At 48.1% G+C, this 24,991-nt stretch overlaps 1 protein-coding gene across 1 annotated transcript in view; it reads left to right on the top strand.

The window, feature by feature from the left end:
- FSTL1 (follistatin like 1) overlaps positions 1-24,991 on the top strand; it is a 64,614-nt gene that overhangs the window by 25,518 nt on the left and 14,105 nt on the right. Inside the window, exons 3-6 of the mRNA XM_066347232.1 lie at positions 15,512-15,616; positions 17,906-18,035; positions 19,214-19,246; positions 21,210-21,340. Coding sequence (XP_066203329.1) covers positions 15,512-15,616; positions 17,906-18,035; positions 19,214-19,246; positions 21,210-21,340 — 399 coding nt within the window. The remainder of the gene's footprint in view (positions 1-15,511; positions 15,617-17,905; positions 18,036-19,213; positions 19,247-21,209; positions 21,341-24,991) is intronic.

The following is a 24,991-nucleotide window of genomic DNA, read 5'->3' as shown; positions in this document are numbered from 1 at the left end:
CATCTGCCCAGGTTCCCCAGCCTCCTAGCAGCAGATTTCCCCGCATAGCCTTATGCAGGGGTCCCCAAACTTTTTACACAGGGGGCCAGTTCACTGTTCCTCAGACTGTTGGAGGGCTGGACTATAAAAAAAACTATGGACAAATCCCTGTGCACACTGCACATATCTTATTTTAAAGTAATAAAACAAAATGGGAACAAATACAATATTTAAAATAAAGAACAAGTAAATTTAAATCAACAAACTGACCAGTATTTCAATGGGAACTATGCTCCTCTCACTGACCACCAATGAAAGAGGTGCCCCTTCCAGAAGTGCGGCGGGGGGCGGATAAATGGCCTCAGGGGGCCACATGCAGCCCGTGGGCCGCAGTTTGGGGAACCCTGGCTTTATGGAATGGTTTAATCCATGGAGATTAAGGCTGCAAGAGGCAGTCTATGTCCAGAGTTGGTACCTTCACTGGGCTTCTTATCTTTCCTAGATTATGCCCTAGAAAAACCGAGTTTCAAATTCCATAGCTGGGTTTCTGTGGACTCAAAGACACCAGGTTAGAATCCCACTCTATTAAAAAAAAAAAAGTCTTTTCCCTTTAGGCAGCCTAATTAAGGTGCCCATGTGTCGTAGTTTGCCTGTTGTCCAAGTACATGTATTTAAAGTCTCCATTTAGTTTCGGAAAAGTCCAAGTTTGGCCGATAGAATATATGGTTGCCCTGCTGAACTCAGATATTCTCAAGCCCACAAACCCCTGCGTGCCCCGCAGCACCCGTCCAGCATCCCCCACATGGAGAAATTCGCTCCCATGGTGACCGTAAACTAAGCTTACAGTTTCCTTCACTGAGCCTCAGACTCAGATCTAGAAACCACCCAGAGAACAATGTCGCATACTCCCCCAAGAGTCTGACTCCTCTCTAATCGCTTCCTTTGAGTGCCATCTGAAAGGAGCCCTTCATTTACATTTGGAATTGTGCTGGATCTGGATCCGGGGGATGAGGGGAAATTGGGTGGGGAGGGTCCTTGAAGGTCGAGGAGAAGGCAGGCTGGGGAGCCCTGCGGGGGATGAACACCACCTGCCTCTGGCGTTTCTCTGGAAGACTATGCCTCGGACTCCTGACTTTCCCCACTTTTCTCCTGGCCAGCAGTTGCCATGGCAACACAGCATCTGAGAACTTCTAATTGCATCTGTCTGCTTCTCCTAGAACCATACCAAGACACACATATGGAGACTTCATTTAGCCTGAAGTTTCTTGCTGGGTTTTAACCCCTTCTGCATTCCTCAGGCTGGAGAATAATTGCCAAGATGCTAGAAACTTGTCAGGTGCTTCCAGCTGCACTGCCCCCAAATATTCCCGGGCCTTTGCCTGTGCTTTTCAAGTGGAGACTTGTGTTACTATGCTGTGTTGGGTCTCTGGCTCTCTCCGCCCCATTGTGTTCCAGTCATCCCTGATGTCCTCGCAGTCGCCCCACCCCCACCCCCGTCATCTGTCAGATTGTCTTAGCTGTTGGTTAGACATCGTGGTTCCTTTAAAGGTGCCTGGCCGCAGGAGAAGTAAACCACATGGGCATAGCCAAAGAGTCACCATTCCCTGGCAGCACACCGCAAGGTGAGCCAGAGGGGAGAGGTTGGAGACCCTGGGACATTCTGAGGATGGGGAGGAGTAGAACAAGGCAAGAAGCTTCTTTCTCTGGTCTCGGGAGACTGACCAACTGGCCTCCCTTCTACCTCATAGGACAGTGGAGGGGTGGGGCTCCTGGGAAGAGTTAACACAAAACAGCTGCCTTGGCTAATCGCATTTTCACAATTTCTGTTGGCCTCTTCTCACTGCTCTTCATTTCTGCTTCTCCCCGTTTAGACCACCACCACCCTTCACTCTGAAGTCTCACCCTATTTTGCCTTCCTCCAGGGGTCTTCATAGTCCCACATTACCTCATCTCTACCTTCTTCCCTCCACCAAATTCTCATTCCCTCCACGTGTCAGCTGGGTTGTACATTGCTGGTGGGCAGAAGAAATTACTGGAAGCCATTTTAAGTCTCCCCATTGCTCTCCTGTCTATTTCAGCAACAATCGCACGCGCGCGCGCGCGCGCACACACACACACACACACACAACCAGTGTCTTTCTGTGGGCCTAAGACCATCTTTAATTAGTGAACTTTCAGGCTGAATATTTTGGCCAGGTGGAGAAGTGTGGGGTCTTCGGGGTATTTCTCCCAAAAGAGTGGTCCCAGACGGAGGCAGCCCCAGGAGAAGAGTTGGCACAGGCCCTGTCTGTCTGTCCCTACTCCAAGTCCTCAGGGCAGTGTGATTCAGTAGCTCTTTTATGTTTTCAACAAAGGTTGCTTAATGGCGCAGGGTACTATGCTGGGACCTACGAAAGAACTCTAAAACATAATTTTTGTCTTCTAGAAATTATAGTTCAGCTGGGAAGACAAAATTTGTACAAGCAATTAAAATATTTCAAAAGTGACCAAAATAAATATGTCGACAAAGTGGAATGAAAGTTCAGAGAAGGAAGAAGGAATTCATATCAACCGAAAGGAAAAGGTCACTGAGGATGGACTGGTGTAACTTGAGCTAAGCTTTGAAGGACAAGAAGAATTTTTCAATCCAGACAATAAATCAGACTCTCCAGATAGTGACATCTTTTTAGCTGGGCTTGTAGGGCGTTCTCTGCCCACGTGAAGGTTAAAGAAGCATCTAACTATCCTTAATGGTACTGGCATTTTCAAAGAGTAATGAGTTCTCATTTCAAAATATAGAACCTCAGGAGTCCTATACCTTGTATTTTAGTCTGCTTGTGACTTAAATACACTGTGGCTACCTGCTCTACCCATAGGCACAGCTGAAACTTCTTGTAACCAGAGTTACTGGAGGTAAGGAGGCCAAGCATCTTGAGGCCACGTTAACAGTGAAGTTACCCAGGTGAGAGGAAGAAGACTCTGAGCCACGTGCCAAAGACCTTGTTAAATGTGGCCAAGTAGATGCCAGTAGGTAACAGTGTCAGGCATTTGAAACAGTGCCAGGTCATGTGAATCATCTTGGAGATCAGTGGTTTAGCCTTGAGTTTTAGGGAGAGCCATGTGCAAATTGGGATAATGGAAAGGAGCCTCAGATGCAGGGGCACTATTTCCCAGTTCAGGGTAGGAACCCAAGTTCTCTGCCTTGCCACAGTGGCGTTCTGCCTTAGTAGGTGTGGGTCAGGAACTAGCCAGGGGCTACCTAAATTCAGTAGACCCTGCAGCAGGAAGGTGGAGAGAACTCTTAGCTCTTAGACTATATCCATTATCTCACCTGCCTCCCACCAAAGCAGGGGGATAAATTTACATTCCACTCAGAAGCCCATGAATGTGAATCCTATCTGGTCTTGGAAGCTTAGGGAGATGGAAGGTTGGCTTGCTTGGGTGGTGAAAATGTGCAGGAATGTTGTTCCAGATGTGGCAGGCACTGTAGGGGACACTCTCCCACAGCTGCCCTAGGTCTGTCTCCCTTCTTTAATGGAGGGTATTGGGATTTAAGTATGTGGACTTCTTTCTTTTTCTTTCTTCCTTTCTTTCTTTCTTTCTTTCTTTCTTTCTTTCTTTCTTTCTTTCTTTTTTTCTTTCTTTTCTTCCTCCTTTCCTCTCTCTCTCCTTTCCTCTCTCTCTCTCTTTCTTTCTTTCTAACTTTTAATCAACCACTCTCCTTGAACTACATGTGGAAATAATTAGACCATGAATGCTGAGTAAATGTGAGCCCTGGCAGTCCCAGACATACTTCAGTGACAGATTCTTGGCAGAAATGAAGAATTGTGAATCTCATGTGAATTTCCTTTAACCATTCTCTCCCTTCTTTTCTTTCCTTTTTTTCTTACAAGGCAAACACAAATAGAATAAAAATGTTATTAATGGCATTCTAGGGGAGTAGAGGATTCCAGACCCTTAAGGTTAGTGAAATAAGGCCACTCAATTGGGGTCCCATTACTGCTCACCTGATTTCCTCTGCCATGACCCAGGAGGGGATGGAAAAGCATTGCTTATTTCTTTGACCATGAAAGCCAATTTTAATTTGCCAGCAAAAACGCTGGAATATCCTCAAGAGGTTCTATATGTAAACAGTCTTCTTTAGTTGGGGCATTTGGGTGCTTTCCTGGGAAAATACAGTTTGGTATTCAGAAACATTTGAAATGGTAAATTCTTGTACTTTCTAATTAAGAGAATCCTAACAGTTTAAGGGACTTGGGCACATCTACAATCCCTCTTTTTCATGGATGGGGAGACTGAGGACCAGAGAGATCAAGCACCTTGCCCTAAGCCACACAGTGTGTTAGAGGCAGATAAATGTCAGGCCTACCTCCAGGCTTCTGCCTCAGTTTGCTTTACATAGAACCTCAGTGCCTCTGTCTGGTCTGCCCTCTGGGTTACTGGTTTAGGTTTTAGCAGAGGTTTAAAGGCTTTTTATGGGGGGGGGGGGGGGGAGGAGTCTCATTCTAATATTTGCCAAGTCATTTCTTATACAGTGGCATCCATTTCTTGGAGCTCTCTAAACTGCCTAGTTTTGCTCCCAGTTTTCTGAATGCGCCTACTCTGCTTGCCTGGCTGCTTTGCCTTCAGAGCCCTCACACGGTAAGCGGGCTGTTCATTGCACAGAAAGTGAGGGGGGCTGGATTGCAGCCTGCACCCTGCTTGTCAAGCCCTGCACCCTGCCCAGAGGGGAAGGCACCTTTCCCGGTTTGCACAAAGAGCCCATGTGGGCTGGTGGAAGCCTGTTCTCCTTCCTGCCCCTCTCGGTGCACATCCTGTCCCTTCCTCTCCTCAGCTGCCCTCAACCCTCCATGTCCACCCTTTCTTCCTGAGCTCATTTCTTCTCTTGGCTGCATTTCTCACTCCTACGCGGATGATGTCCAGATGTGCATCTCTAGTCCTTTCATTTCAGCTGTCGGTGGGGTGTTTTACATCCCTCAGCCTCGAGCCCGTCACTGACTCGTCATTGCGTGCCCCTCCCCCACTTGGCCCGTCCATGGCTTCGTCTCTGACAGGCACACCAGCAGCCCTCCAGGCTCTCAAAGCCAAAGATCTTGGCAGCTCTCCAGATTCACTCCTTCCTCGCCTCCATTCGGTATGTTGCTAGATCTCCTTGACCTTCAGAAATTTCTCTTGGATTCCTTCCTTTCTCTGTATCCCTGCCCCCATCTTCTAAGGGACTCTCATCACCTAGCTGATTTCCTTATGCCTCCAGTAGTTCCTCCTCACCCGTTTCTTCCCATGCATTACTGCCACACTGATCTGAACACCCTCCTGCTCAGAACCTCCAGGGTTTCCATCCAGAGCCTACCATTCTTTTTTTTTTTTTTTTTTTTTTTCTTTCTGAAGCCGGAAACGGGGAGAGACAGTCAGACAGACTCCCGCATGCGCCCGACCGGGATCCACCCCGCACGCCCACCAGGGGCAACGCTCTGCCCACCAGGGGGCGATGCTCTGCCCCTCCGGGGCGTCGCTCTGCCGCGACCAGAGCCACTCTAGCGCCTGGGGCAGAGGCCAAGGAGCCATCCCCAGCGCCCGGGCCATCTTTGCTCCAATGGAGCCTTGGCTGCGGGAGGGGAAGAGAGAGACAGAGAGGAAGGAGGGGGGGGGGTGGAGAAGCAAATGGGCGCTTCTCCTATGTGCCCTGGCCGGGAATCGAACCCGGGTCCCCTGCACGCCAGGCCGACGCTCTACCGCTGAGCCAACTGGCCAGGGCCCAGAGCCTACCATTCTTCAGGGCTCAGCCCAAGTCCCCTTCCGCCCACGAAGCTCCACCTCCTGGAGTCAGCCCCGTTTCCTTAGGACTGCATTGGTCTGTGTGTGTCGGTTTCGTCGTCCTGACTAGGTTAGAAACTTGCTGCGAAGGCAGAGGCCGCTCCTTTCGAGTTTATGCCATAGCGCTTGCACCATGCTGGTCACAGACGATTGCTATTCTTGTTTTGTCATTATGGGCGCTCAGCAAATATGCTTTCTGATGGGTTTAAATTACTTGCTTCGTCCTTTACTGAAGACTAGAGGACTATCTGGATCCCTACTTTGTCCGTTAAAGTAGGCCAGTCTTAGGCAGATAGTTGGAGAATGGAAAATGGAAAGAGCATGCTCAAATCTAACAGGCTAATTCACAGCAGAAGATGGTCTGGGTTAATTGGTTCTGCCCAGGTGTTCTGAAGAATCTTAACAGGTGAAAGTAGGGAACTTGCAAAAAGCAGTCTTTAGGAAGACGACTGGTTATCTTGGGCACTCCCAGGGATAACTCCGAGGACGATAAACTGGTATTGGGGAGCGTTTCAGTCAGTGGAGTCACTGGAGGGCCCTGAGTTTAGGAGACCCCAGGGCACGCCCTGGGGAGACACCCCAGCTCATCACAGTGGACCAGGACCTGAAAGCAGAGAGCAGAAACACCCTCTGCAGGTGCCGGGGACAGTTCGGACTCACCGTCTTCTCACTGCCAATAGAGATGAATCCTTCGACCTCCTAGACGCTCGTGAGATTATTTTCAGAACTGTATGGAAGTGGCTAGCATATTTCTAACTTTGTAGGTGCTCACCAAATGCTGCTGTATACTTCTGCTAGGACTGGACAGGACCATCACAGAAAACTGAACTTAGCATTGTGGAGAAACCAGGCATCCGGATGCTGTGCTGTGTCTGGGCCACCGCGAGAAAGACCCAGTGTATGGAAGGGAGGCATTCCAGAGGAAGGGCTCCCTCTGAAGATGGTGGCTCAGGTCCTTCCGTCTGACAGGGCAGACACTTTGAGAATGTGACAGAATCTGTAAAATAATAAAGACAATGGTTAAGGTAGGCAGCTTTGTCCCGTTTGAATTTCAAAAGTAGTTCTTTTCAGGGACACAATAGATTAATTAGCACCTGAGTAAAAAGTGTTGAGAGCGTGTTATCCCATAAGCTCTGATAGAGGCTGACATAGACATTAATACAAAGAAGAAATGGATAATTCTTGAATGACAGGTCCTTAATAGATTTTTTTTATCGAGTAAAGCTTAATCCTTTTGGGTGATAGATACATCCTTTATTTTGATGTCATAAAGCCCAGCCATGCCTTCCCTCAAACATCCTGAATGCCATTGTCACTGGCCACTGACACTAATCTGAATAGTCCCCAAATGACATTTAATGTAAAAAACATTCACTAAGCTTTTTTTCAGGCGGACAGTGTGGTGGGTCTGTGGGAAGCCAAAATTCACAAGCGTTCGGTCTCCTTGAGATAAGCTATATGTGCATAAAATATTAAATAAGACTCTACCAGACCAAAGGTGCAGACACCTTCTTGTTTCTGAAGAAAATATAGGCTAGATGGAGTGTCAGATTTACTGTGAAGCTAATCAAACTTCAGTTTCAAACCTATTACCAGGCCCCATTCAAGGCCCTGTGCCCAATTTTACAGCCATCATTGCATAATCTTTTTCTTAACGAGGGCCCCTCAGATTTTTTAAGCGTCCGCCCCACAAAATCTGGATCTGGGTTCTGGTGCATAAAGTCGAGATGAGGGCTTGGTTGTGAGCACAGGGGGACACTGTCCCTGCAAATGCAGTGCCTACTGCCAGGCTTGTGAGGACATCTGCTGGATGGCACCACGCCTTCCTCTGTTCCTGAATATGTAGGATGTGCCAACATGTTCTTTTCAGAGAAGGGAATCAGAACTTAGCTAGGTCACATGGTGCTCCTGCTAGATTGCAAGGCGTTAAAGGGGTTCTGCTTTCTCCTTGGCGTCCTCAAGCTTGGGCCACTAGGTTCCATTCTAGAATGATCTCCCGGAGCAGCCAGCATCCCGCCCTATGCCCACCAGGGTCTCCTGTTCTCCCCGGTTCTGTGAGCTCCTTTGTCCCCAATTCCATGATGCTGGGCGAATCTGAGGGGCCTGGTGTTTCTGTGAAATTTCCATGACTAATTCTGGCAGAGCAAGGAGAGCCTTTCTCATGTCAACAGAACCGCTCTGTCACAGATTAGTGGCATGCGGAACCCAAATTCCACCTTGGACACGTAAAGGCTGTTTGTGTTTTGTTTTTGTTTTTTTCAAAAAGAAAGTTGGGAAGAAATAAAGGGACAGAAGGCACAGAGCCAACCCAGTTCACGTGAGTGACTGACGCTATATTAAGATGCAGTTTTATGCCTTTGCTTATGAGCTTTCTCCCTGCCAAAGCACACTGCTCTTCCAGAAACTGCTTTACTTCAGAAGACTTTAAACATTCAAAGCATATTTTATGTTCAGACTTAAGATTGGTCGACGCAGAGACTCAGACACACGATCGCCTCTAGTGGTGGTTTTGCAAATAACTTGCTTTTTCAATTGCAAAAGTATTTCCTGGTTTTTTAGACCTTGGATCCAAGACAACACTCTAGGTTTGATTTGTAAAGAGGCAAAGTGGTTTAGTGGAAACAGGGCAGGATTAAAGTTTGGAGATCTCAGGTCAGGCCCCACTGGGTCTTGGACTGGTCACATGTGGCTGTGTGTGAATCTGTTTCTTCTTCATTATCGGATGCTACCTCTGGAAGGGCCTTAGAGATAACCCCTGTCTGCCTATCCCAAAAAGGTTTGAGAATCAAAAATCATAGTAAAAGCCCTGGCCGGTTGGCTCAGCGGTAGAGCGTCGGCCTGGCGTGTGGGGGACCCGGGTTCGATTCCTGGCCAGGGCACACAGGAGAAGCGCCCATTTGCTTCTCCACCCCCCCCCCCTCCTTCCTCTCTGTCTCTCTCTTCCTCTCCCGCAGTGGAGGCTCCATTGGAGCAAAGATGGCCCAGGTGCTGGGGATGGCTCCTTGGCCTCTGCCCCAGGCACTAGAGTGGCTCTGGTCACGACAGAGTGACACCCCTGTTGGGCAGAGCATCGCCCCTGGTGGACGTGCCGGGTGGATCCCGGTCGGGCGCATGCGGGAGTCTATCTGACTGTCTCTCCCCGTTTCCAGCTTCAGAAAAATACAAAAAAAAAAAAAGAAAAAAAAAGATAGTAAAAATTACAGACTAATGAAAATTGTCATGCTGAGGCTGAGTTACTCAGAGAGGAAGTTTTGCCCTCGCAAAAGTCAGCAGTGCTCCCCATCAGTCTTTACCAGAGAAGTTTGTATTGTGCAGAGTAACCATGGTACCGAATCCCCAGAGCATGGCTTGCAGCACATAATTGAAAACAACGTAGAAGCAAGTTGGGGAGATGCTGTAGATGGATAAAGCTAGAAACCTGATGCTTCTCTATTGGAAGCAAGTATTTTGTTGATTTTTATCAGTATGTCAGGGTTGCTACACTTCCAGAACACGCCTCCTCTCCCCAATCAGTCACACTCTCCCAGGTGCATTCAGACAGATGGGTTTGTGTACCTGTGACCTCACACTTCTAGGGGATATTCATAAGCCAGTGTGCTTATCTGTATGTAGATGAAATTCTCATACAGCCTTGGGACCTGATTGCTGCAATTGTTAGGTGCTAAAGCAAATACCTCTGTTTCATTTGTGAGGACTGTGTTGTCCTCTGTGACCTCTCCCTGTGCCTGCCCTTGTAGCTGTACCCTCTCTCCAAAGCTCGCGCCCTTGACTGTTCTTGGTAAAGGAGTATCATCAAGGCTCTGGGGTCAGGCTGACCTGAGTGCCAATCATGACTCAGCTCCCACTAGTTATATAGCCTCTGTACATTACACAGCTTTTCTAAATCTTCAAATCCTCCCCATCTGTTACATGGAACTAAAAAAGATGGAAACCTTCTCAGATGTTGTGAGGACAGAGCTATCTGTGAAGAGCCTCAGTTGTAGGCGCTCTAATTAATATTAGCATCGGGCTCTAGTAGTCACACACCCCCCCCTCAAGATCTGTGCCTCACACGTGGTAGGTTGGTTCCCCGGCCTCCAGCCTCTCTCTATCCAGGCTGCCCTGCACTTGGACTTGGAATATCCAAGTTGGAAGAGGCCAGACACAGTATGCCAAAGCACCGTATTCATCGTGTCGCTGGCCCCGCTTCAAACTTCCCAAGGTCCTCACTGCCCATCAGACCCACAGAGAGCCCCTCGCTCCGCCGGCAAGGCCTGCTCCCCGACACCTGCCGCCCTTCCTCATCGCTCTGTGCCGTGCCACACCCCTCCCTACCCGGGAGCGAGTTCTTGCAATGAACATCTCAACATATTCTCTCCCGCTCAAAGTCAGTGACTCAGCAGATGGGTAATGCCACCTGCCACCCTGAGGAAGTTTCCAGGAGCTTCGGGAATGCTCCTGACACTGCTGCTCCCAAGGCAGATAGGGCTTGGGGAAGGACTTTCTTTTTTTTCTTATTTTTCCAAGTCAGAGGAGGGAAGATAGAGAGACAGACTCCCACATGTGCCCTGACTGGGATCCACCCAGCAACCCCCACCTGGGGCTGACACTCTGCCCATCTGGAGCCATGCTCGCAACTGAGCTATTTTTAGCACCTGAGGCAGAGGCTCCATGGAGCCATCCTCAGCACCTAGGACCAGTGTGCTTGAACTAATTGAGCCATGGCTACGGGAGGAGAAGAGAAAAAGAGAGAAGGGGGAAGGAGAAGGGTAGAGAAGCAGATGGTCACTTCTTCTTTGTGCCCTGACCAGGAATTGAACCATGGGCTGATATTCTACCACTGAGCCAACTGGCCAAGGCCATGGAAAAGGGCCTTCAATGGCACAAAGAAACCACCTTTTGCCTGACCAGGAGGTGGCACAGTGGATACAGCATTGGCCTGGGGCACTGAGGACCCAGGTTCGAAACCCTGAGGTTACCTCCTTGAATGTGGGCTCATCTGGCTTGAGCATGGAGTCACCGAGTTTAGCATGGGATCATAGAGATGACTCCGTGGTCGCTGGCTTGAGCCCAAGGTTCCTGGCTTGAGCAAGGGGTCCCTGTCTGGGGCTGGAGCCCACCCCCCATATCAAGGCACATATGAGAAAGCAATCAAAGAACAACTAGTGTGCCACAATTGTAAGTTGATATTTATCTCTCCCTTCCTCTCTCTCTCTCTCTCTCTCTTTATCTCAAAAAAGAAAAAGAAGAAGAAGCCACCTCTACCTCTTGGGAGAAAATTTTCTTCATTGTTGGTTTCATTCCCAAGCATGCCTGTGAAGGGGAAGAACTGGGGAGAACCATGAGGGTTTCAGGGAAGACATTCTTTCCGACATTGGCAAATCCCCAGTTCTTGGTTCCCCCTGCTGGTGCCTGCGGAGCACCTGCTGCAAACTCCCAGCTCCCACCACCGCTTGCAGAGGAGGAGCTGGGAGGAGCTGCACTCTGCATTGCGGCTCTGGGCTCTGTGAGACAGAGAGAGATTGCCACCTATCGACAGATACGCTACCTGCAAGGAGGAATGCTTTTATAATGAGCATTTCTCTGTGATCTTCAAACAGAATAACAGGGCTTAGTAGGCCCTTCATTTTTTCCATTCAGTCTGGCCTCTTGCTCTCAGTATAGTCATTTCATGTAAGAAAAGATGGGTGGAGACATGACAGCCCAAAGAGGTAACAGCATCTCAGTGAGAAAATTGTTTGAAAATCAGTTTTACACTGTAATGATGGCCACTTCAGTAATCTCATTTAATCCGCACACAGCCCTCGCAGAGATCAGCGTTCTCATTGTACACATGAGGAAACTGAGGTTTAAAGACAGTGCCTTGTCCACTACCAGGGCAACTAAAGAGCAGATGTGGAATGTGGGAATTAAAATCTATCTCTGACAGCAGTGTTAGACACTTGCTCCTGACATTTACTAACTATGAAAATCACACCCTCATTATAATTTCCTCAACCTTAAATCATCTGGGCATGAAAATAAATATAAAACAACTTTTCCTTGCCTGACCAGGTGGTGGTGCAGTGGATAGAGCATCAGTCTGGGATGCTGAGGACCCAGGTTTGAAGCCCCATTGTTGCTGTTGGGAAATCTCACTTGAGCGCGGGCTCATCTGGCTTGAGCACAGGCTAACCAGCTTGACCGTGGAGTGGCCGGTTTGAGCATGGGATCATAGACATGAGCCCCTGGTTACTGGCTTGAGCAAGGGGTCATTGGCTATGCTGGAGCTCCCTGGTCAAGGCACATATGAGAAAGCAGTCAGTGAACAACCAAGGTGCCACAACTATGAGTTGATGCTTCTCATCTCTCTCCCTTCTGTCTGTCTCTGTCTCTCTCTCTAAAAAAAACCAAAAAAAAAAAAAAAAAATCCTTTTCTTTAGATTAGGTAGAATCCTACCTTTGCAACTTTCTATTTATTTATCCTATAAGGCTCAGTTCCCTCATCTGTAAAATGAGAATAATTATGATGTTGATTTTATGGCATTGTTGTAGAGCTTAAATAAGATAACATGTAATAAAAAATCAGTTAGCATGGTGCCGGGTATTTATTTATTTATTTATTTATTTTAATTTAATTTTGCAGAGACAGAGAGAGTCAGAGAGAGGGATAGATAGGGACAGACAGACAGGAATGGAGAGAGATGAGAAGCGTCATTAGTTTTTCGTTGCAACACCTTAGTTGTTCATTGATTGCTTTCTCTTATGTGCCTTGATCACAGGCCTTCAGCAGACTGAATAACCCCTTGCTCGAGCCAGTGACCTTGGGTTCATGCTGGTGAGCTTTGCTCAAGCCAGATGAGCCCGCGCTCAAGCTGGCAACCTTGGGGTCTCGAACCTGGGTCCTCTGCATCCCAGTCCTACGCTCTATCCACTGCGCCACCGCCTGGTTAGGTAGTGCCAGGTATTTATAAATGGGAACTTAATCATCTATTTTCTGAGGGTCTGAGTTGGAATCCTAGCTCCTGGCATTTTTAGCTTTGGGACCTTGGGGAAGTTCCTTGATCTTTCTGATCTTTAGTATTCTTTCCTATGAAATGGGGCTAATAGCATACATGTTCTTGCAAGGTTGTCCACACAGTAAGATGACATCATATGTATGGAAACACTTTGTAAATTTTATTCTTTATATTTTAAATAAAGAGTATCTGTTTCCTTACAGGGATTTTTGAGAACTGTTTCTACAAAATTACTAGGGTTGAATTCAACCTACAACTAAAAGCTTTTATTTTTAATACTCACTAAAAACAACAATATAAGACTAAAAAGAGGCTCCATAAGTGCCACATGCTATTCTGCAGGAAGCTCTGTGAGCATTAACATTAATCACTTTTCATAGGTAGTTCATTTTAGTTGATGATGCACTTCCAAATGCGTTATTTCATTCCATCATCACAGGGCAGGGTTGGTCTTTATCCCTGTTTTACAGAGGAGGAAACTGAGGCTCAAAGGATTGACGTGACTAGTTAGACACAGCTAATGAGTGCTAAAGGTTGAGGGTGTCTGCCCACGAAGCCGTGTGCTGCCTTGTCTGTCAGTGTGGGCTTATACCTGAGCATGCTTGTTTATGCATTTGTATCTAACTCCTGTGACACACTCACAGAGGGTTACATATTTGTCTGTATCCCTCTATTCACAGGTTGTTTCCTAACAGGAAGGGCAGAAGATAGTCTTATCTGAGATCTTTTTTTTTTTTTTACACTGGTCAGCGATAGCCTTTTCCTCTTCCTCTTCAGAGCCGCTTTCTTTTCCCAGGCACAGGTTCCGAGAGGGCTGCTCTGCCTAGAAATAAGCTAGATTTTTATCTCCACAAACAACAGCTCTCCGGTCCTCCCGGCCTTCTGGGAATTACTTCCTCTTTTCTTTCCTGCCAGCCAGCTTTATTGAATTCGCCTTAGCAACATCCAAAAAAAAATGGGTGTAGCAACAGCATGTGAACCAATGAAGTGTGAGCATGCCAAGGGTGTCTAGACCAATGGGAGCCTTGTGTGACAAGCAGGCTGGCTCAGGAGACAGAATAGTAACCTGGAGTTTGCAAAGCAGCTTCCAGGTGACAACACATCAGCTATATTGGACCCAGCCTCTCAGCTCTCACTATCTACTTTGTTTTTGGTTTTTTTTGCTTTCTTTGACTTATTCTTGGATATAAAACATTTTCCAGCCTTAAGAATTTACTGTCCGAAGTTAGTTTGTGAGTGTGAGTTCTCGCATGACATAGTAGACATGACCTGAAGGGCAGACTCTTAGGTTCCGTCCTCACCTTTCTTACAGCCAATCCCATGACCCCAGCACAGCTCCTGCCATCTTTGTCGGTTTTGTCACAACCAGTGTCACCCCAGTGACCAGGGGCCAGAGGCCTGTGGTGATTGCTTGTGCAGCCAGTCAGGAAGAGTGGCTGGAGGAATCACATTCTCCTTCCTTCAGCCACCACTCCTGCTGGCCTGAGTGGCAAATGAGGTGGGACTGGCTTTTAGCCTCCAATTAACGTGAGAGAATGAATGTGCCACTGACAGATGAGTGATGCCAGACACCCACATTTCAGAGGCACAGACTGGAGCCAATCCCTGCCTTTTTAGTTCTGGTGCGTGTCTGAACAGGAATGTCTGACCATAAGAGGTTTGAGGATAGTTCTGCTGCTTGTCAGGTGGTTTGGCCCTCTGGGTCTTGCAGTTATTGGCAGATGTGGACAGGGGCTGAATAAAACCATATCAAATTGCAGACCCATGTTTCAATGGCGTAGCCTTTCTTCTTTTGCCTTTTGGATGATACTGCCTTGAACGCTCCTCAGTGAGAGTTTGGTCCCTCGGATATCCATAGTTCTCTCCAGTGTTTCCATTTCTGCCTCGTCTATTCTTCAGCCTTTCGGATCAGTGCAGGCCTCCTGTCTCAGAGTCGCTCATGTGCTTCCTGCCCTCTCTCCCCTCCAGCTCCCTGATGTTTCCACATTGCTCTCTAAGATCGCTCGGTTTGTGTTTCCTCAGAGAGTCCTGGAGTTTCTTGAGGATAAGGACTGTGCCCTCATATCTCCATGCCTTAGGGTAGTGTTGGCATGTAATGGATACTATATTACCCAGTAAACCTTCTTAGAAGAAAGGGAGGCTGCAAGATAGGGGCTCTAGCTCTTTAAGAAACAATCTCAGGGACTCAGAGTCGGCCTGGGCTGGAACGGTGCCGGCAAGGCTGGTGCTGGCTGCTGGGAACAAATTCTTGCTGTTCGGGGCCCCTCAACCCCACAAGCCATGACTCTAGACTGAGCCCTGGGCCTAAAAGATAATCGCCATCCATTGGCTCATCCCATGATGGGCTTGTTTCAGTGGCATGGTTTTCTTTTTTTTTTTTTTTTTTTTTTGTATTTTTCTGAAGCTGGAAACAGGGAGAGACAGTCAGAGAGACTCCCGCATGCGCCCGACCGGGATCCACCCGGCACGCCCACCAGGGGCGTAGCTCTGCCGCGACCAGAGCCACTCTAGCGCCTGGGGCAGAGGCCAAGGAGCCATCCCCAGCGCCCGGGCCATCTTTGCTCCAATGGAGCCTCGGCTGCGGGAGGGGAAGAGAGAGACAGAGAGGAAGGGGGGGGGTGGAGAAGCAAATGGGCGCTTCTCCTGTGTGCCCTGGCCGGGAATCGAACCTGGGTCCCCCACACGCCAGGCCAACGCTCTACCGCTGAGCCAACCAGCCAGGGCTTCAGTGGCATGGTTTTCTTTATGATTTTGTATTTTAGGAAGAACTAAAGAGCAAGTCCAAGATCTGTGCCAATGTGTTTTGTGGAGCCGGCCGGGAGTGTGCCGTCACGGAGAAGGGAGAGCCCACCTGCCTCTGCATTGAGGTAAGTCCCGAGGCCAGGGCCAGAGGACAGTGGCCCAGGCCAGGGCGGCTGCCTCGCTGGAGCTGCCAAGTCACCACAGCAGTGCCAACAGCTTCATCATCTTCATAAAAAACCACACCCTGCCTAGCTGAAAAGTATGGAATTTTCATCCCAGGAGTTAAAAATCAGATGTCAATACAAGGATATTTTTTCTTTTTAAAAAAAATGTTTAGCTTTATAAGATTTTTAAATTACAAAATTAATCATTGCTTTATGTAAGTCAAATAAGTACAGATAATTGTACAAACCTAAAGTTAATAATCTTCCACGGAACCTTTAAATCCCGTTAGTCTGAGTTAACCAGTATTAACAGTTTATAATATATTTGTTCCCCCTTTCTTTTTACTTTGCTACTATAAACATATAGGGGTTCCTTCTATTTTATACAAAAATAAGATCACAATATATATAGATATGTGCAACTTGCATTTTGTACGCGTTCATATATCATGGGAAGCCCTGCAGGTAGGTCAACATGTAGAGTTGTAACTCAGTATTTTAGTAGCTGCATAATCTTTAGCGGTATAAGTGAATCAGATTTGTATAATTATTTTCCTATAGATGGACACTTAGTTTGTTTCCAACTAAACAATAACATCCTTGTGCAAATAGCCTTACATGCTGCTGCTTTTATTCTCTAGGGTTGGTTCCCACTAGGGCTCGCTAGACAGAATGCAGGGTTTTCAGGTTTGCTTTGGTTTTTAATGAACTATAAAGAGCAAAGCGAGGCCTTAGCCAGGTAGCTCCATTGGTTAGAACATTGTCTCAATATGCCAAGTTTGGGCACATACAAGAATCTACCAGTGAATGCATTAATAAGTGGAACAACAAATTGATGTTTTTCTCTCTCTCTCCTTTCCTCTTTCTCTCTAAAATCAATAAATTAAAAAAAAAAAAAAAGCAGAGTGAGTCTTTGAGAAATATTTCTTTCGCAAGCAGGATTCTGATAAGTTCTCACTCTGGGCAAACATAAAGACCCTGGATGTGTGCCCTTTTACCCCTTTCTATGAAACCAACCCAGGCCTGGAAACACGTCTGTCTTTCTCCAAATAAATACACCCAACTTGTTACCCAAGTGAAGGATCCTGATCTATTGCCCTAGAAAGGAAGTCCTCCAATTTAGAAACCTGAAAAGCGGATGTGCTGGGGAGCCTGGCAGGGCCTCATGGAGGTGCCCTGGCCACTGTGGTGGCTGAAGCCCAGACTTGGGGTTCAGAAACCTGGCGTCGGCTCTCAGCGCCGCCCCATACAGTTGAGTGATTTTGAGCAGGCTAGTTGCCACTGGATGCCATGAAGTCAGAGACCATTCTGGCTTTGCCCCGTGCCCAGTGCCCAGTGCATGGCAGAACTCAGTACTAAGCATCTGCTAAACATCTGTCCTTCTGGCTTTGGTATTCTCGTCTGTGAATGGGAAAGGTTGGACTTCCGGCCCCAGCGTTCCATGTTTCTTTCACTACATCGGCTCTTTCTTGCTTTGGTGCCTTTATTAGGTCTGAGCCAAACTTGCCTTTCCTTCTCTCCTTTTAAAAGTCACAAGAGTCTTAAGAAACTGAACTTGCCTGTGACCATGGCCCTGTAAATAGGCTAAGTAGAACCGAGTTGCCAAGCAAACTTGAGTCCATGTCCTCGTCTGTAACGATTCTCTCTTTAGTACTTCACAAAGACACAGGCACCCCCACCCTCGGCCTCACAACAGGCATTGTAAGATAAGGAGGAAAACAGAATGGCCCCAAAATACTAAACAAAGCAAGAGAGCAGTGATTCTTAGGGTTCAGCCGCGGAGGAGTTGCAGAGACGGGGTGTTTACCTGCTTTCAGTCTCCACATTGCCAGCTCTCAGCTCTGGCTGTTTGTGTCATAGAACGTTGGAATTTCAAGGGATCTTAGATCACTCAAAGGAACTGAGTGACTTTACTTTCTATAAAGTGATGGAAAATCCAAATTCCTTACTTCTCTGAAAATGCCCTTTCTGCTCATTCGATGGGGGTGGGCCCGGGAGGGGATTCTGCATCTTCACTGAATAGAGAATAGAGACGATGACCCTGAACCAGGATCAGCACACAGGGCCCTGTGGGCTGCAAGAGGATAAAGCGCCTCCAACACTGAGTGGGGTAGGGTTACAGGTGCCAGAGCTGCGGCCCCTCTGCCCGGGTTGGATAGAGGCCGTCTCCACTGGCAGGGCACCCTCCCAAGATGGCGCTGAGTGCGCATGTGTGTGCTGGCTCGAACGCCCTCTGCGGGTCTGTTTCAGCAATGCAAACCTCACAAGAGGCCTGTGTGCGGCAGCAACGGCAAGACCTACCTCAACCACTGTGAGCTGCATCGAGATGCCTGCCTCACTGGGTCCAAAATCCAGGTCAATTACGACGGACACTGCAAAGGTAAGGAGTACTCTCACCACCCCATCCCAGCTGCAGCTGTGAGGAGCCAGGGAGCGGAGCACTGGAGTCCTGTCCACTCTGTCTGGACATTCATGAGTTTGCTGGCTTCATCCTGGATGGCCCAGGCCCCTCCCTGCCCAGGGTTTCCTGCATCTGACCCGCCAGAGGGAGGAGGGGCGTCCTGCTCTGTCTGCAGCTGGATAGTGGGTAGGGAACCACATCAATAATAGTCATCAGTAATAATAAGGAAGTGTTTAAGTGACTTCTGTATCTTTTTAAAAAGCAGGTAAATTTCAACTTTTCCTATGCTTTTTAAAGGTGGGTACCAGTCAGTCCTGGTAGTATTATATTTCTCCTACTTTACACGGAAACCACTGGCATTAGAATAAGAGGGAAGGGGTCCTGTGCTTGTTGCTAATGAGACATTAGCCCCCTGCCTAGCTTTTCTTACACTTGAATTTCACTGGAGAAACAAGAAGCTATTTCCCACATGTTGGTCTCCACTCCATTTCTGTGTCCATAGTGATTCCATATGAATTCTCAAAGTCCCAGTGACCTCCCTAACCCCTCAACCTAGCAGGATGAGGTGTGACACCAGGAGGGAACTCAGTGGCCCCAAAATATCAAACAAAGCAGGAAAGCAAAGACCCCCAAACTTGGGTCCTGGAAGAAGGAAAGGAGACAAGAACTTAAGACAAAATGATAAAAGGGGTACAAGTGTTCCCTTTAATGTGGAGCAGGGTTTTTTTGTTTGTTTGTTTGTTTGTTTTACAGAGGCAGAGATAGACAGGGACAGACAGACAGGAACGGAGAGAGATGAGAACCATCAATCATTAGTTTTTCGTTGCGCATTGCGACTTCTTATATAGTTGTTCATTGATTTTGATTGCTTTCTCATATGTGCCTTGACCGCGGGCCTTCAGCAGACCGAGCAACCCTTCGCTGGAGCCAGCAACCTTGGGTCCAAGCTGGTGAGCTTTTTGCTCAAGCCAGATGAGCCCACGCTCAAGCTGGCGACCTCGGGGTCTCAAACCTGGGTCCTTCCGCATCCTAGTCCGACGCTCTATCCACTGTGCCACCACCTGGTCAGGCTAATGTGGAGCAGTTTTAATCCTAGTAATATACAGAAATTTTCTTTTTTCTTCACTTTGCATTATGCATCTTCTTTTGTCTTTTAGAGAAGAAATTTGTAAGTCCGTCTGCCAGCCCAGGTGAGTGCCTGTTTTTCTACAGTGTGCATCTTAGGGGGGGGATTCTTTTCATGATGGAAATTTCATGTTCCACAATCCCTGCTGAAGATCACAAGATTTTCCATGCGTCAGCCCTTGTGACCCATAACTGTCACTCAGCGGCACAGCTCAAAACTGCAAAACTTTATTTTTTGTGTTTGCCATTTGAAGCATCTGGTTGAGTCAGAATGCTGACTGTGTTTTGCATTTTTGCTGAGTAGTGATTGAACTGCAAGGACAAGAAAGCCTCCGAGTCCTTCCTTCATAAGACATGCTGGTGTCGTGGGATGAACAGAATCAGAAGACCCAACTCCTTTTTTTTTTTTTTTTTTTTTGTATTTTTCTGAAGCTGGAAACGGGGAGAGACAGCCAGACAGACTCCCGCATGCGCCCAACCGGGATCCACCCGGCACGCCCACCAGGGCCGATGCTCTGCCCACCAGGGGGCGATGCTCTGCCCCTCCGGGGCGTCGCTCTGCCGTGACCAGAGCCACTCTAGCGCCTGGGGCAGAGGCCAAGGAGCCATCCCCAGCGCCTGGGCCATCCTTGCTTCAATGGAGCCTCGGCTGCGGTAGGGGAAGAGAGAGACAGAGAGGAAGGAGGGGGGGTTGTGGAGAAGCAAATGGGCGCTTCTCCTATGTGCCCTGGCCGGGAATCGAACCTGGGTCCCCCGCACGCCAGGCCGATGCTCCACCGCTAAGCCAACCGGCCAGGGCCGAAGGCCCAACTCTTTTTGAAAGGGAGTAATATGAAATGGCAGTAAGATTTCTTCTGTGATTTTCTATGAATAAAAAGTAAAATTTCATTATGATTTATAGTTATAGACCCCTTTAACATGCATATACTTTCCCTTAAATCTTCATCATAACCTTCTGAGGAAGATGTTATTGTAATTATCTTATAGATGAGGAAATTGAGGCTCAGAGAGGCCAAGTGAATTTCCCTGGATCACACAGCTAAAAAGTGTCAGAGTGGGGAAAAGTGCCCAGATTTTCACTCGCTGACTCTGTGCCCGTTTCACACCCTAACAGGCATTGTCTTGCAGGAATTAATTCCTTTTTGCCAAGTCTTCCCTTCTCTGCTTCCCCATCTACCCAACTCTGTTTCCACGTGGCTTACACAACTGTCCAGAGCCTGCCTTCAACTTGGCCTTGTTTTCTGTAGCCGATAATAAAGGGTAATGCAGGCAGTGTAAAATTATAGGTGGGAGAAAGTTTTGACAGACCCAATTGGCAAGCCAAGGAAAGCTATGCAGAGACTCAGAAATCCAGTGGCATAAAGAATTACAACATTCTCCTTTGTTCACTTGTTGTTTCAGCTTATCTTTGAGCCAAGAGAACTGTTCTGTTGATTTTTTTTTAATTGAATTTATTGGGGTCACACTGGTTTAACAGAATTATACAGGTTTCAGGTTCTCAGTTCTACAACACATCTCTGTCTACACCACCTTGTGTGTTCACCGCCCCAAGTCGGGTCTTCATCCAGCACCATTTACTCCCGTCCCCTCCACCTCCCAGCAGCCACCACACTATTGTCCGTGTCCATGAGTTTTCTCTCTCCGTTTTCTTTTTTGTTTGTTTGTTCTTTTTTGCTCAGCCCTTCCATCCCCATCACCCAGAGTTTTGTTGATTGATTTTTCCCCCTCTCAGCTTTCTAAAGTTAATGTCCTTTATTTTGCTTCTCAACTTCTTTTTTTCTCACCTAAGCAACATAGTCTCTCTATTTCAATATTCTTGATCTTTATAAATGTTTTAGAGATATGAGCTTGAATCCTGAGGTAGACGCTTTACTCTGTCCTGTGTGCATGGTCACCCTGTGTCCCTGAGTGCTGTGGAAGTTCCGTGAGGTGACACACGCACAGCCCAGGTGCGAGGCTTCCATGTAGTTGGCTCTGGGTGACCCCGGAATCCTCACCGATCCGCTGACCTCTCTCCCTTTCCTGCAGTCGTTTGCTATCAGTCCAACCGTGATGAGCTCCGGCGTCGCATCATTCAGTGGCTGGAAACAGAGATCATTCCGGATGGCTGGTTCTCTAAAGGCAGCAACTACAGTGAAATCCTGGACAAGTACTTTAAGGTAATCCAAAGTTGAGGTCAAAGACTGGTTAGCTCTAGAGGAAGGGAGACTCCCTCTCCTATGCCCAGACCCTGAGGAAATACAAACCCACAGAGAGTCCTTGAGCGTTTTCTCATCATAGATCATTCCATGGAGCAGTGAAAGTTGCCTTCTGGCCAGCTTGATCGGTGGGAGTCCAGTCTAACACACATGTGTTGCTCCCCTTGGGCGGTTAAAGTCACAAAGGTGTTAAAAAGCTTATCCATGGAAAATGCAGCCAGGTTCCATTCCCCTGTTCCATGACACCTTAGAGAATTGGCTGCCGATACAAAGTCCTTCTGATCTGACTCAGGCCCAGGCTGCTGTAGCCTCTTTGCCACCCAGTTTGACATTTCTCTGTCATTGACTTGACCATCCATACCCCTAGAGCAACTGTCATCTGAGAAAAGTCAATGGATTAGCATTTCATGCATGGGTCCAGGATCCTTCATGAACCGTTGTTCCCACTGGGGACTGGAGAGATGCTGCTTCAAAAAAGGAAAAGGAGGGCCTGACCAGGTGGTGGCACAGTGGATAGAGCGTCAGCCTGGGACGCTGAGGACCCAGGTTCAAGACCCCGAGTTTGCTGGCTTGAACACGGGCTCATGCAGCTTGAGTGTGGGATCATAGACGTGACTCCATGGTCACTAGCTTGAGCCCAAAGGTCGCTGGCTTGAGCCCAAGGTCTCTGGCTTGAGCAAGGGGTCATTGGCTTGGCTGGAGCCCCCTGGTCAAGTCACATAGGAGAAAGCAATCAATGAACAACTAAAGTGCTGCAACTGTGAGTTGATGCTTCTCATATCTCTCTCTTCTTGTCTGTCTGTCTGTCTGTCTCTCTCGCTTGCTCACTTTAAAAAAAAAAAAGCAGGAGGGAAGAAATAATACTTAGCAATGACCAGGGCCACATGGCTATGGAGATCTTTCAGAGAACTTGAGACAGTTGTTGGAAGAAGCAGTTAAGGATGCTCTTTCAGCTGATGGACAAGAACAGATGCACAAATATGTACGTCACTCTCAGAGATAACAAACCACATGCAAAAGCAAATGCCCACGTGTACACACAGACCCACACCCCCCCCCCCACTTACAGAGATGCACGCGCCACACAGAGACACCTCCTACCCACAGACACACACATTCAGTTACACAAAAGCCCCTCCACTTACAGACACACATCTCTGTGTGGATGCCCTCAGATGCTCTTCCCCAGGGATACACACCCTCATGTGCCCCCAGGGTCTTCTGGCCCAGGACCTCGCCAGCCGGGCCTTGGGAGCAACTCCAGACACATGTGGGATTTCTTGGCAGCTCTGTAGTCACCAAATGTGGTCAGCACCAGCCCAGTCTGTGAGTCCTCTTTCTAACTGACATTATGGACCCCGCATACTGGGTTGGGTTGAAATACAGTAGCTGGTCATTTACGAGCTTGCTTGTGTCATTGTCTTTAGACAGAGAGTTCTCTCTTCTATGGCAGAAAGTATATCTCTCTGGATTCCAAGTGTATGAGGTTCCGTCTGGATGCTCAAGCACAGCCCTTCTCACTCTGCCCTCGCTCTCAGCCCCTCCCACACTGTGGAACCCTGGGTGGAAGGCACGGTTCCTCAGCCCCTCCCACACTGTGGAACCCTGGGTGGAAGGCACGGTTCCTCAGCCCCTCCCACACTGGGAACCCTGGGTGAAAGGCACGGTTCCTCAGCCCCTCCCACACTGTGGAACCCTGGGTGGAAGGCAGGGTTCCTCCGGTAAAGAAACACAAACACTGAATTGCTGAGCCAGGAGAGCTAGAAGCAGAAAGTGGTTTTGCAAAAGCCAAGTGAACGCACCAGCTGGGTCATTATAGCGCGGGAGCTGTGGGCCCCGGGACACTTTCCAAGAGGCCTCTGGGATCCCAGCTCTGTTCTCAGTGGCCCTTTGGGGGCATGCTGCCTCGGGCATCACTGGCACCTGGTATTCATTTGATTTCCAAGTATCTGGGGTCCCTCTACACAGCTCCACCACTACTGACAGTAACATACTCTAACAGGCTCCCGTTGGGAACCTACAAGGCCATTGAGAAAGTAACTTTTGTCTAAGGCATTCTCACTCCCAGCCAGAAAGCTTGACTATGACTGGCACCCAGTGCTCGCTCTTCCCTCACTCTCTGGCAGTGTCTTCCAAGCAAGTAGGGGTTTCACTGTCTACTTTATTTTTTACTTTAAATTACTTTTTATTTTTCTTTTTTTTTCTTTTCATTTTTCCGAAGCTGGAAACGGGGAGGCAGTCAGACAGACTCCCGCACGTGCCCAACCGGGATCCACCCGGCACGCCCACCAGGGGGCGATGTTCTGCCCCTCTGGGGCTCGCTCTGTTGCATCCAGAGCCATTCTAGCACCTGAGGCAGAGGCCACAGAGCCATCCCCAGCGCCCGGGCATCTCCGCTCCAATGGAGCCTTGGCTGTGGGAGGGGAAGAGAGAGACAGAGAGGAAGGAGAGGGGGAGGGGTGGAGAAGCAGATGGGCGCTTCTCCTGTGTGCCCTAGCCGGGAATCGAACCCAGGACTCCTGCACGCCAGGCCGATGTTCTACCGCTGAGCCAACCGGCCAGAGCCACTTTTTATTTTTTAATTATAGTTGACATACAATATTATATTAGTTTCAGGTATATACTGCAGTGATTAGACATTACGTTACTTACTAGCTGGACATCCTGATAAATCTCACACCCTTCTGACACCATACGTAGCTATTACAATATTACTGACTGCATTCCCTGTGCTGTACTTTACATCCCGTGACTATTCTGTAACTGCCGATCTGTACTTCCCAGTCCCTTCACCTTTTTCATCCATCCCTGCAACATCCCTCCCATCGGGTGACCATCAAAATGCTCTCTGTATCTATGAGTCTGTTTCTGTTCTACTTGTTTGCTTATTTTGGTTTTTAGTTGTTCCTAGATATGTATTCATTGCCAATTTATTGTTCAGATTTTTAATTTTTTTTTCTTAAAGAGGGCCCTTGAACATTTTGTGTAATACTGGTTAGTGGTGATGAACTCCGTCCTCTTTTTCTTGTCCGGGAAGCTCTTTACATGTCCTTTGTTGTCTACTTTTTGATGATTATCTGGGACCTTTGTGGCACCATCTTCAAAGGGAGACTCCCTCCCACCAGGCAAACGTGGTCCGCTATCTCACAGAGACTGCTTCTGAACCAGTGAATTGCTCTCTAGCCCAGCTGGCATTTCTTACAGCAAAATTAGTTGAAGAACAAATTTAATCAGATTGTGGATAAGGCCAAAGTCGACTTTCACCTCAGTTGGTGATTCAGTCACTATTTCTTAAAGAAAGCTGAGTAGAATTAGGGGGAGACCCAGGGGAAAAGCCTCTCATTGTATGTCATACACACACCCTGGACTCTGGGTGGTAGACTCCTGGTGGCCAGGCTGAACCTGGATCCAGCCTTGCTACCTCCCTGACCCTGGGATGACATTCTGCATCGCCACAGCTGCTGTGCGTGCTTGAGTGAGCGCCTGGCCTAGCCGCCTCCTTTCAATAACCTCCAAACTTGCAGTACGCCCCAGACATGGGTCTCATAGCACATGTTCCTGTCTTCCCACCACCCTGTGGTTACATAGGAAAAAGGATTGTTATTTCAAGTA

Source organism: Saccopteryx leptura, chromosome 8 (assembly GCF_036850995.1).
Source record: "Saccopteryx leptura isolate mSacLep1 chromosome 8, mSacLep1_pri_phased_curated, whole genome shotgun sequence".
NCBI lineage: Eukaryota > Metazoa > Chordata > Mammalia > Chiroptera > Emballonuridae > Saccopteryx > Saccopteryx leptura.
This window is presented reverse-complemented; position numbering and strand designations above follow the sequence as displayed.